General features: G+C 42.0%; 1 protein-coding gene across 1 annotated transcript; it reads right to left on the bottom strand.

Moving 5' to 3' along the window:
• Positions 1-2175: 2175 nt before the first annotated feature.
• Positions 2176-10737, bottom strand: LOC139219277 (uncharacterized). Its single transcript, XM_070851088.1, has 11 exons — positions 10590-10737; positions 9626-9757; positions 8686-9552; positions 8172-8601; positions 7711-8028; positions 7489-7512; positions 7164-7341; positions 6901-6989; positions 6750-6821; positions 6178-6308; positions 2176-2798 (listed from the first exon to the last, which is right to left on the bottom strand). The coding sequence occupies exons 1-11, from the start codon at positions 10615-10617 to the stop codon at positions 2635-2637; spliced, it is 2433 nt and encodes an 810-aa protein (XP_070707189.1). The 5' UTR covers positions 10618-10737; the 3' UTR covers positions 2176-2634.
• Between the last annotated feature and the right edge of the window lie 176 nt (positions 10738-10913).

Raw genomic sequence — 10913 nt, 5'->3', positions numbered from 1 at the left:
CCAATATCACAACAGAGTGTCTCACAGTGCTTTACAGAGTTCACTGAAGTAAACAAGTGTAAGCGAACAAACAATCTAATAAAGAGTCCAGCAGTCGATCAGTCCGATGGATCAGTCCGGTGGATCAGTCCGAGGCATCACCTGCCCTTTATGACCCTCCTTCTTCGGGAAGGAAAAACTCAAAAAACCCAGTGGGAAAAGAGAAACCTCCGGGAGCACCACAGTGAAGGAGAGATCCAGCTCCCAAGGACGGACAGGCTGTAGCCTCGGACAGACGCACATCCATTGGCTGATGAGAGGATGGTGAGGAAAGACATGTTTATTCTGCCTCTGATTGGTCAGGTTTTGGCAGGACCCTCCTCTGATTGGTCGGTTTTAAGCGCTACCCTCTTCTGATTGGTCAGGTTTTGGCAGGACCCTCCTCTGATTGGTCAGGTTTAGGCACCACCCTCCTCTGATTGGTCAGGTTTAGGCACCACCCTCCTCTGATTGGTCAGGTTTAGGCACCACCCTCCTCTGATTGGTCAGGTTTAGGCACCACCCTCCTCTGATTGGTCAGGTTTAGGCACCACCCTCCTCTGATTGGTCGGGTTTTGGCAGGACCCTCCTCTGATTGGTCGGGTTTTGGCAGGACCCTCCTCTGATTGGTCAGGTTTAGGCACCACCCTCCTCTGATTGGTCGGGTTTTGGCAGGACCCTCCTCTGATTGGTCGGGTTTAGGCAGGACCCTCCTCTGATTGGTCGGGTTTTGGCAGGACCCTCCTCTGATTGGTCGGGTTTAGGCACCACCCTCCTCTGATTGGTCGGGTTTTGGCAGGACCCTCCTCTGATTGGTCGGGTTTAGGCAGGACCCTCCTCTGATTGGTCGGGTTTTGGCAGGACCCTCCTCTGATTGGTCGGGTTTTGGCAGGACCCTCCTCTGATTGGTCGGGTTTTGGCAGGACCCTCCTCTGATTGGTCGGGTTTTGGCAGGACCCTCCTCTGATTGGTCAGGTTTTGGCACCACCCTCCTCTGATTGGTCAGGTTTTGGCACCACCCTCCTCTGATTGGTCGGGTTTAGGCACCACCCTCCTCTGATTGGTCAGGTTTAGGCACCACCCTCCTCTGATTGGTCGGGTTTAGGCACCACCCTCCTCTGATTGGTCAGGTTTTGGCAGGACCCTCCTCTGATTGGTCGGGTTTAGGCACCACCCTCCTCTGATTGGTCAGGTTTTGGCAGGACCCTCCTCTGATTGGTCAGGTTTTGGCAGGACCCTCCTCTGATTGGTCAGGTTTTGGCAGGACCCTCCTCTGATTGGTGGCCTGGCCCCAAACTGGATGTGAGTAGAAACTCTTCCGTTCCTTTCCTTTTTCCTTTCTCTGTTTCTTTCTGATCAATGATTGTTGAGACGTCATTACACGTTTGTTCATCACACATTTTATCACCTGTCTGACGTCACAGTCAGTCCACCGATCAGATGTTAATTTAATAGAAACTTTGAACGGACTCTGGTGAACCACAGGTCACCACACACAGCGTCACAAACGCCACAAATACGCCACCCACGTTTCAGCCGCGCGGCCTAAACACGTGACTGACTCACGTGAAGTTGCTAACTTTAAGGTTTCTCCTGAGTGAAAGGAAATAAAGTTAAATACCTCCAAGTCACTCCGCTGAACACCCTCCGCAGGGCCGCCGCCATGTTGTTTGTGGAAGTGACGTAAGGACGTCATGCGTCACAATGTTTTTCTCCCACCACGTAATTTGTCAGGCAAGCCTTCCGTCTCTGTGATTGGCTGATAACAAACAGCCGCCTGCGAGGTCAGACTGAGGGTTTACATTGAACACGTTCAGGGTTATTTCATTTTCACGCTTGCTGTTATTATTGTTTCTATTGCTGATGGTTGTATAGTTATCTTTGAAATTATTTTAGCTGTTGCTGTTTCCACAGTAACCCTGTCACAGAGAAATAAACCTGTTGATGTGTGTTGGCTGTGTGCAGCCTGTTTTACAGCTTGCTCTTTAGAAATAAATATCATGTTGTTTAATGTATGTTTATGTTTAGCAGCTTCATCATGAGGATGACTTCAGATATTACACACAGGAAGTTCTTTCCAGGAACAGAAGTGAGGTCAGTTGATCACAGTTTTTGATTAGACAATCAATAATAAAGGGGCACATTCAGAGAGCAGAAACATACTTTATTTGTCCCAAAAATAGACACATTTTTATCAGAAATATATATTACACTTTGAAAACTCCAAGTACTCTCTGCTCTGCAGTACTACACAGTACTGCAGCTGCACTACAGTGAGTTGAAGTCTTTTTATATTTTACTAAACAAAAATAAGAATTTAAAATAAAGCCACCTGAGCCCTGTGGTGGGCGTGGCCCCCTGACAGGTCACATGATCCACACTGTAAAAAAACAACAACTATTAAAAATATTAAACATTTCTGTAAAGTCACCTCTTTCACAGCCTACACTGTAAAAAAATCAAGAACAAACATCAAGTACACTGCAAAGGAGAAAAAAACCCGCTCCATCACACCACCTTGCTGATGGCGTTACCATGGTAACACAGCAATAGCGGGTATGCTAGCAGCTCTGTTTATTTGGCCTTTAGTCAGCAGACAGGAAGTGATGTCACCGCTCACACGTCCAGACCCTGCCGTGTCAGGAAGTCTTCAAGCGCGCTCAGTCGCTCCACCAGCATCACGTCCAGGTCTGACTCGTCATCCCCCGGGCCGTTGCCATTGCACTGTCGCCGAGCTGCCGCCCGTTTCCTTGGTACCGTGGCAACGGGAAGTCCTGCCCCTGACACAGATGTAGAAAATAAGACTTTCAAAGTGTTTTATAAAAGTTCTAGTCTTTCACATGAAAACACAGTTTGACAGTTAGTGATGATAAAGATAGTGATGATAGTGATAATAAAGATAGTGATGACAGTGGTAATAAAGATAGTGATGACAGTGGTAATAAAGATAGTGATGACAGTGGTAATTAAGATAGTGATGATAGTGATAATAAAGATAGTGATGATAGTGATAATAAAGATAGTGATGATAGTGATAATAAAGATAGTGATGATAGTGATAATAAAGATAGTGATGATAGTGGTAATTAAGATAGTGATGATAGTGGTAATTAAGATAGTGATGATAGTGGTAATAAAGATAGTGATGATAGTGGTAATTAAGATAGTGATGATAGTGGTAATAAAGATAGTGATGATAGTGGTAATAAAGATAGTGATGATAGTGATAATAAAGATAGTGATGATAGTGGTAATAAAGATAGTGATAATAGTGGTAATTAAGATAGTGATGATAAAGATAGTGATGATAGTGATAATAATGATAGTGATGATAAAGATTGTGATGATAAAGATAGTGATAATAATGACAGTGATGATAAAGATAGTGATGATAGTGATAATTAAGATAGTGATGATAGTGGTAATAAAGATAGTGATGATAGTGATAATTAAGATAGTGATGATAGTGATAATTAAGATAGTGATGATAGTGGTAATAAAGATAGTGATGATAGTGATAATTAAGATAGTGATGATAGTGGTAATAAAGATAGTGATGATAGTGGTAATTAAGATAGTGATGATAGTGGTAATTAAGATAGTGATGATAGTGGTAATAAAGATAGTGATGATAGTGATAATTAAGATAGTGATGATAGTGGTAATAAAGATAGTGATGATAGTGATAATTAAGATAGTGATGATAGTGATAATTAAGATAGTGATGATAGTGGTAATAAAGATAGTGATGATAGTGATAATTAAGATAGTGATGATAGTGATAATAAAGATAGTGATGATAGTGGTAATAAAGATAGTGATAATAGTGGTAATTAAGATAGTGATGATAGTGATAATAAAGATAGTGATGATAGTGATAATTAAGATAGTGATGATAGTGATAATAAAGATAGTGATGATAGTGATAATTAAGATAGTGATGATAGTGGTAATAAAGATAGTGATGATAGTGGTAATTAAGATAGTGATGATAGTGGTAATTAAGATAGTGATGATAGTGGTAATAAAGATAGTGATGATAGTGGTAATTAAGATAGTGATGATAGTGGTAATAAAGATAGTGATGATAGTGGTAATAAAGATAGTGATGATAGTGATAATAAAGATAGTGATGATAGTGGTAATAAAGATAGTGATAATAGTGGTAATTAAGATAGTGATGATAAAGATAGTGATGATAGTGATAATAATGATAGTGATGATAAAGATTGTGATGATAAAGATAGTGATAATAATGATAGTGATGATAAAGATAGTGATGATAAAGATAGTGATGATAGTGGTAATAAAGATAGTTATGATAGTGATAATAATGATAGTGATAATAATGATAGTGATGATAAAGATAGTGATGATAGTGATAATAAAGATAGTGGTAATAGTGGTAATAATGATAGTGATAATAAAGATAGTGATGATAAAGATAGTGATGATAGTGATAATAAAGATAGTGGTAATAAAGATAGTGATGATAAAGATAGTGATGATAGTGATGATAATGATAGTGATGATAAAGATAGTGATGATAGTGATAATAAAGATAGTGATAATAAAGATAGTGATGATAAAGATAGTGATGATAAAGATAGTGATGATAGTGGTAATAAAGATAGTGATGATAGTGATAATAAAGATAGTGGTAATAGTGGTAATAAAGATAGTGATGATAGTGATAATAAAGATAGTGATGATAAAGATAGTGATGATAGTGATAATAAAGATAGTGATGACAGTGGTAATAAAGATAGTGATGACAGTGGTAATAAAGATAGTGATGATAGTGATAATAAAGATAGTGGTAATAGTGGTAATAAAGATAGTGATGATAGTGATAATAAAGATAGTGGTAATAGTGGTAATAAAGATAGTGATGATAGTGATAATAAAGATAGTGATGATAGTGATAATAAAGATAGTGATGATAGTGGTAATAAAGATAGTGGTAATAGTGGTAATAAAGATAGTGATGATAGTGATAATAAAGATAGTGATGATAAAGATAGTGATGATAAAGATAGTGGTAATAAAGATAGTGATAATAAAGATAGTGATGATAGTGATGATAAAGATAGTGATAATAGTGGTAATAAAGATAGTGATGATAAAGATAGTGATGATAGTGATAATAGTGATGATAGTGATAATAATGATGATAAAGAGTGATAATAGTGATAATAAAGATAGTGACGATAAAGATAGTGATGATAGTGGTAATAAAGAGTGATAATAAAGATAGTGATGATAGTGATAATAGTGATGATAAAGAGTGATAATAGTGACAATAAAGATAGTGACGATAAAGATAGTGATGATAGTGATAATAGTGATGATAGTGATAATAATGATGATAAAGAGTGATAATAGTGATAATAAAGATAGTGACGATAAAGATAGTGATGATAGTGATAATAAAGAGTGATAATAGTGGTGATAAAGATAGTGATAATAGTGATAAAGATAGTGATAATAAAGATAGTGGTAATAAAGATAGTGATGATAGTGATAAAGATAGTGATAATAAAGATAGTGGTAATAAAGATAGCGATAATAGTGATAATAAAGATAGTGATAATAAAGATAGTGATAATAGTGATAATAAAGATAGTGATAATAGAGGTGATAAAGATAGTGATAATAAAGAGTGACAATAGTGATAATAAAGATAGTGATAATAAAGAGTGATAATAGTGATAATAAAGATAGTGATAATAGTGATAATAAAGATAGTGATAATAAAGAGTGATAATAGTGATAATAAAGAGTGATAATAGTGATAATAAAGATAGTGGTAATAAAGATAGTGATAATAAAGAGTGATAATAGTGGTAATAAAGATAGTGATAATAGTGATAATAAAGAGTGATAATAGTGATAATAAAGATAGTGGTAATAAAGATAGTGACAATAAAGATAGTGATAATAAAGAGTGATAATAGTGATAATGAAGATAGTGATAATAGTGATAATAAAGAGTGATAATAGTGATAACAGTGATCATATTTCCTCATCTGGTGAAAATCTGAACAACGATCAGGACGGAGGGCCATTTAAGATGAACGCTAGACAACAAAAACAATAGTAACAAAGTAAACTCCCCACTTGCTGTGTCCCCTCAGTGAACTACATTTCCCAGTGTACCTTGTGGCCTCTTCCTCTTCCTGGGCTGAGTGAAGTCAGGAAAGAGGAGAAGCCTGCGCCTCCTCTGCTGGCCTGTCAGGAGCAGTGCTCCATCCTTCTCCCGAGGTTCCTCAAAGATAGTTTCCAGACTCCTGCAGGATGACAGAAAAGAATGCTGGGAGATGTATTTTGGACGGCAGATTTACAAAGTTTATGTCTGTGTTCTTGATAAGGGATTTGTAGTTTTTACTGTTTTGTCGACTCTCAAATGGGAATTCATATCCTTTGATAAATCTGGGACTTGTAGTTTTTACCTCATAGTGGAGGGGGACTTGTAGTTTTTACCTCGTAGTGGAGGGGGACTTGTAGTGTTTACCTCATAGTGGAGGGGGACTTGTAGTTTTTACCTCATAGTGGAGGGGGACTTGTAGTTTTTACCTCATAGTGGAGGGGGACTTGTAGTTTTTACCTCATAGTGGAGGGGGACTTGTAGTTTTTACCTCATAGTGGAGGGGGACTTGTAGTTTTTACCTCGTAGTGGAGGGGGACTTGTAGTGTTTACCTGTTGGTGGAGGGGGACTTGTAGTGTTTACCTGTTGGTGGAGGGGGACTTGTAGTTTTTGTTGGTGTAAATCTCCTCCAGACTGAACTCTTTCTTCTTCAACCTGAAAAAACATTTGTTCTGTTTTTATATTTTCAGTGATTTTTGACCCTCTTTTTCTACCTTTTATCCCCCCTCCTGACCTTTTGACCTTTGGCAGTCCCATTGGTGTGAGCAGCGTTTCCCGTGGTGACGCCCGGCGGATTCGTATCTGTGACACACGTTTACCACGCTGACAAGAAAAATATAAACAACAGAAAGACATTTTTAAAAAACGGGTGTAGACTGAGCTCCATCAGCAGTATGAGGAAAATTTACTGGAAAATGATTAAAATTAAAAAATAAAAAATGAAATTCCATAAACATTTGTTAAAACAGCAAAAGTAAAAAAAACCAGACCCTTCACCTCTCCATTTGTGCTGAGGAAGTCCGAGCCTGCCGCTGATTGGCCGGTGGCGAGTGGAGCAGACAGTCCATTGGCTGAACATGGGGGGAGGGGCAGGGCCCGTCGCCGGGGGAGGTGGAGGCTCCGTGAGCTGTGATTGGCCCGCGGCTTCAGCTGTCGTCGGGCGGAAAAGGTTGGGCTGCAACATAGAAATGATTTTCTTTGGATAATATTCAGTCCATTATCAATATGAGAATTAAAAACATTCAGCTACACAACAGACGACAAAAAGACGAATCGAAATAAAAACTAAAACAACGAATGAGTCGTCACTACTTTAAATTACCTTGGAGTCAGCGTTCGTATGTAACTGTAAAGACAATTAAAAACATTTTAAAAATGTCATTTATGTTCACATCAATACAACTCAATGTATATGAATATATATGAACTCTTAAGTATCAATATATCAGAGGAGCTGACAGCACATGACCAGTGTTCATCACCAGAGTTTGTAACAATAACGATTATGAATATTAATGAGAACGTGGTTAATGAGCCGACCAACCAGTGGTCGCTGCTCAGACTGGGCGGGGCCGTCCAGTCCTTCAGGGGCCGTAGGGAACCCCCGCAGGCTCCGCCCCTCAATGACTCTGACATCGTTTTCATGGAAACTGCTGACAACCGCAGCATGGGGGCGGGGCTAAAGAAGGAGGAGGAGGAGAGACACAGACGGAAAGCGCTGTGATTGGAGGAGACGGCCACGGGAGGGGGGAAGTCAGAGAAACGCCATTGGCCTGAAGAGACACTGAGGACTTCTGATTGGCTGCAGGTCAGCTCGCCCTGCGTCAGCTGCAGCAGGTGCAAAGCATTCTGGGGAGTGGAGCTGGAAGGAGAAAAAATAATTTTATATATTATATTTTATTGAAGATTTAATTAAGAAGTGTTCAGTTCAGAGGTGTGACTGAAGAACACACCTGAACCATGACGCTGTCTAGTTGTGACACGTGTGGAAGTTGATTCTCTCACCTGTACCCGTTCTGCCTAACGACAGTGAGGGCCTTCTCTGATTGGCCGGCTGCTCCTCCCTCTCCTCTTCTGTGCTTCCTGTGGTTGAAGTTGTGCAGAGTGATGGGCGCCTCCTCCTCTGCTCCTCCTGCTCCTCTGAATGACACCACCATCCGGCCCACAAACCTCCCAGCATCCTCCTCCTCCTCTTCATCTTCTCTCCTCTCTGGAGAAACATTTTTCTCTCTTGCTCTGTGGTTCTTCCTCCTCCTCTTCCTCCCCATCCCCTCCCCTTCCCCCCCTCTGCTCCTCCTCCTCCTCCTCTGCTGGCTCAGAGCAGAGGAGAGGGGGTGTGTGGTTGAGTCCTCGCCATCTAATGAGGATGATGAGGAGGAAACAGGTGGGGTGTGGGCGGGGCTACAGGAGGAGGCGGGGCTGAAGGCAGCCAACCCTGAGGGAGGAGAAAGAAAACAGATGAGTTTAGTTTGTGGAGGAGGAGGAGGAGGAGGAGGAGCAGGAGACGGACAGAACTCACCAGGAGGACAGGCTGCTCCTTCTCCTTCTTCTCCTCTCTGCTTCGTCTTCTTCATCCTCTTCCTCCTGCTACTCCTCTCCAGAGAGTCCAGGCGACGGCTGAGGGACGCCAGAGCTCCTCGCAGGAGGCGCCGCACCTCCAACCGGTGAGCTGAGAGGAGACGAGGCAGGAGGGAGGAGCAGGGGCAGCAGGGAGGAGGAGGTGTAGGATAAGGAGGAAGAGGAGGAGCTACAGGCGGAGGTAAATGAGATGCAGCAGCAGGAGGAGGAGGAGGTGAAGAAGGACAGGGAGAAGGAGGTACAGGAGGAGGAGCGGCAGAAGGTGGAGGAAGAGGAGAAAGGAGGGATGCAGAATCAGGGGGAGAGGATGAGGAAAGAGGAGAAGAAATGGAAGAAGTATAAGGAGTACAAGGAGTAAAGAAGACAGGGGGAGGAGGAGGAGGAAAGAGAGAAGAAGAGTGGTGATAAAGCAGAGGAGGAGGAGGAGGAGAAGGAGCAGAAGAAAAAGGAAGAGGATCATGGGTAGGAGGAGGAGGGGTACAGACGGGATGGAGAGAGAATGAAGGAGGCGATGGACGGAGGGATGGAGGGAGAGGAGAAGAGGAGGGAAGAGGAGAAAAACGGGAGAAAGGCGGAGGAGAAACAAAGGGAGCAGGAAGGATGGAGACAGGAGGGGCAGAAGAAGAAGAGGGAAGAGGAGGAGGAGACTTAGAAGAAAGAGTGATCAATGAAGGAGAGGAGAGGAAGGAGAGAGGAGTTAGAGGAGCAGAAGAGGAAGAGGGAGGAGGAGGAGGAGGAGAGGAAGGTGAGGAGGAGGAGGAGGAGGAGGAGGAGGTGCTCCAAGGTGGCACAGGAGGAGAAAAAACTCCTGAAGAAGGAAAAACAGCAGTCAGACCAATCTAATCAATCAGGTTAATCAATCAAAGATGAAGGACTCAGACCTCTCTGTGTGATGTCATCATCACCAGCCTCGTCAGCCAATGGGAGAACAGGAGGTGGAGTCAAGGCGGCCAGGCCCCGCCCCCTGTCGTCACTTTCAGTCAATGTCAGTGGGCGAGTGAGCATGGCCACGACTGGGGGAGAGAGAGAGGGGGGGGGCAGTGAACAGACTGTGACATCACTAAATGTGTGTACATACATGTACATACATGTGTATGTACATGTATGTACATGTACACGTATGTATGTATGTACATGTACGTACATGTACATGTACATACACATGTACATGTGTATGTACATGTATGTATGTACATGTATGTATGTACATGTATGTACATGTACGTACATGTACATGTACATACACATGTACATGTACATGTACATGTGTATGTACATGTGTATGTACATGTATGTATGTATGTACATGTATGTATGTACATGTATGTATGTACATGTATGTATGTACAACACGCTACTCAAAAACTCAAACTGTTAATTTAAATCCTTTTAATTGCGTCTGAAAAGTGACGAAATAGTTGATAATAAAAGTCGTCCAGCATCAGGACACCTATTTATACCTGTGCTGATCACGTGATTCCACGTTCATTAAGCAGACAAAAGTAAAAACTAAATGAAGATCACGGCAGAGCTCCTCTCGCGAGATTTGTCCTAAAATCCCAGAAATATTCCGGTGAATCTGAGCCTGCTGGTTTCCGCCGTCAGCTGATTAACGGGAAATCTGACAGTTTAATGTTGTCACGGCGGGATTTAATGTGACGTATCACACTCGAGGAAGGCGGGAATGTTGCAGGAATGTTGCGGGTCGGAGGGGGTGAAACAGGATTCGGGCAAATAAAGGGAAAGTGATCGAGTTAGCAGCGGCTAGCTGCCGTTAGCAGGCTTTACTGGGGGGGACAAGCTGTTAAACCGAGACGAACCGGGACATCTGACGGTTAATTTTACCTTTGTGACGCCCCGCAGGTCCGTTCATCTCCGTTAAATCCGGTTATCTCTCATTTTAGCCGGTTTACGGGCTGGAAAATGCCGAATATGACCGGTACTTCCAGAGGAATCGGTGCCTCTGTTGTCACCGCTGACCGGCGTCAAGCTAACGGAAGCCACACCGACGGAACCTCCGGTAGGGATGTCAAAATAAAGGCTGCCTTGTCTCGGTTTAACGTGGAGGACTTGATTATTATGGGGAACACGGAACAAAACACTAATCCAGAATATCACCACAGCAGTAATTCACCTTCATTACAGGTGTGCTCATTTAACACCCGAAGA

Source organism: Pempheris klunzingeri, chromosome 19 (genome assembly GCF_042242105.1).
Source record: "Pempheris klunzingeri isolate RE-2024b chromosome 19, fPemKlu1.hap1, whole genome shotgun sequence".
NCBI lineage: Eukaryota > Metazoa > Chordata > Actinopteri > Acropomatiformes > Pempheridae > Pempheris > Pempheris klunzingeri.
The sequence above is the reverse complement of the archived record's forward strand: the minus strand, read 5'-3'. Positions and strand labels throughout refer to the sequence as shown.

Bases quoted from the DNA above. Each gene is read 5' to 3' on its own strand.
- LOC139219277 (XM_070851088.1), bottom strand. From the start codon at position 10,617: ATGAACGGACCTGCGGGGCGTCACAAAG. The intron at 9,553-9,625 runs GTCTGAGTCCTT...TTCCTTCTTCAG, and splicing joins TGATGACATCACACAGAGAG to GAGTTTTTTCTCCTCCTGTG. The intron at 6,990-7,163 runs GTGAAGGGTCTG...TTTTCTTGTCAG, and splicing joins TCCTCAGCACAAATGGAGAG to CGTGGTAAACGTGTGTCACA.